Here is a 791-nt window from a genome sequence, read left to right as displayed (position 1 = left end):
ATGATATTCATATTTTAATAAATGTAAAAAATATATATATAAATATATTTATTATATGTTTACACATATTAAATATATATGTATATATTTTTAATAAATAATAAAATATAGAATTCATTAATAAAAATAATGATTTAAACCACTAGTATATAATAATAGAGAAAACAAAAAACGAAAATTCATATATATATTGAAATAATATATAGAAAATTAACAATTTTCATTTTCTGTTATATAAACAAAAAAATATGAATTCATATAGGTTATATACAATATTAAGACACATAAAAGTATTTTAATATGTTGAATCATTAGTCATTAATTAAAATTATAATTCAATATTTCTAACAAATATATATATATATATATATATAATAAATTATTTTCCACATGTTCCATTATATACTGCTGTGTATTTCCTTAACCATCTAAAAAGCATCCGCGTCATAACAAATAATATTATTATAATAATTGAAAAGACAACGAACATAACTGCAAAAATACCAATAAAAATAGAGCTAAATGCACAAGTACCTGCAACTATAAGTGTACATAACATATTAAACATACTTATAAATGCACCAACTCCTAATACACTTGCGAACATTGATAAATTTTCCCTAAAACTACATTCCTTAAACATCTTTCTATATAACCAGTTCTTTAATCTCATGATACCAGAAATTGATTTTAAGGAATTATTCTTAATATAATATTTTTCAAATTCATTATTTAATTTTTTATTTGATCCATAATTCCATTCTTGTCTATCCGGTAAATTTTCATACATT

At 19.2% G+C, this 791-nt stretch overlaps 1 protein-coding gene across 1 annotated transcript; it reads right to left on the bottom strand.

Annotated features, from left to right (window-relative positions):
* Window positions 1–379: 379 nt before the first annotated feature.
* On the bottom strand, window positions 380–791 carry PRSY57_0003000B (exported protein (hyp15); the record flags this gene model as incomplete). The annotated part of the gene is made up of 1 exon (XM_020114123.1): window positions 380–791. A coding segment is annotated over one exon (412 nt), but the record flags the coding sequence as incomplete, so codon positions are not given.

Source organism: Plasmodium reichenowi, assembly GCF_001601855.1.
Source record: "Plasmodium reichenowi strain SY57 chromosome Unknown, whole genome shotgun sequence".
NCBI lineage: Eukaryota > Apicomplexa > Aconoidasida > Haemosporida > Plasmodiidae > Plasmodium > Plasmodium reichenowi.
Note: the sequence above shows the minus strand (reverse complement) of the source record. Positions and strands in the feature narration are given on the sequence as shown.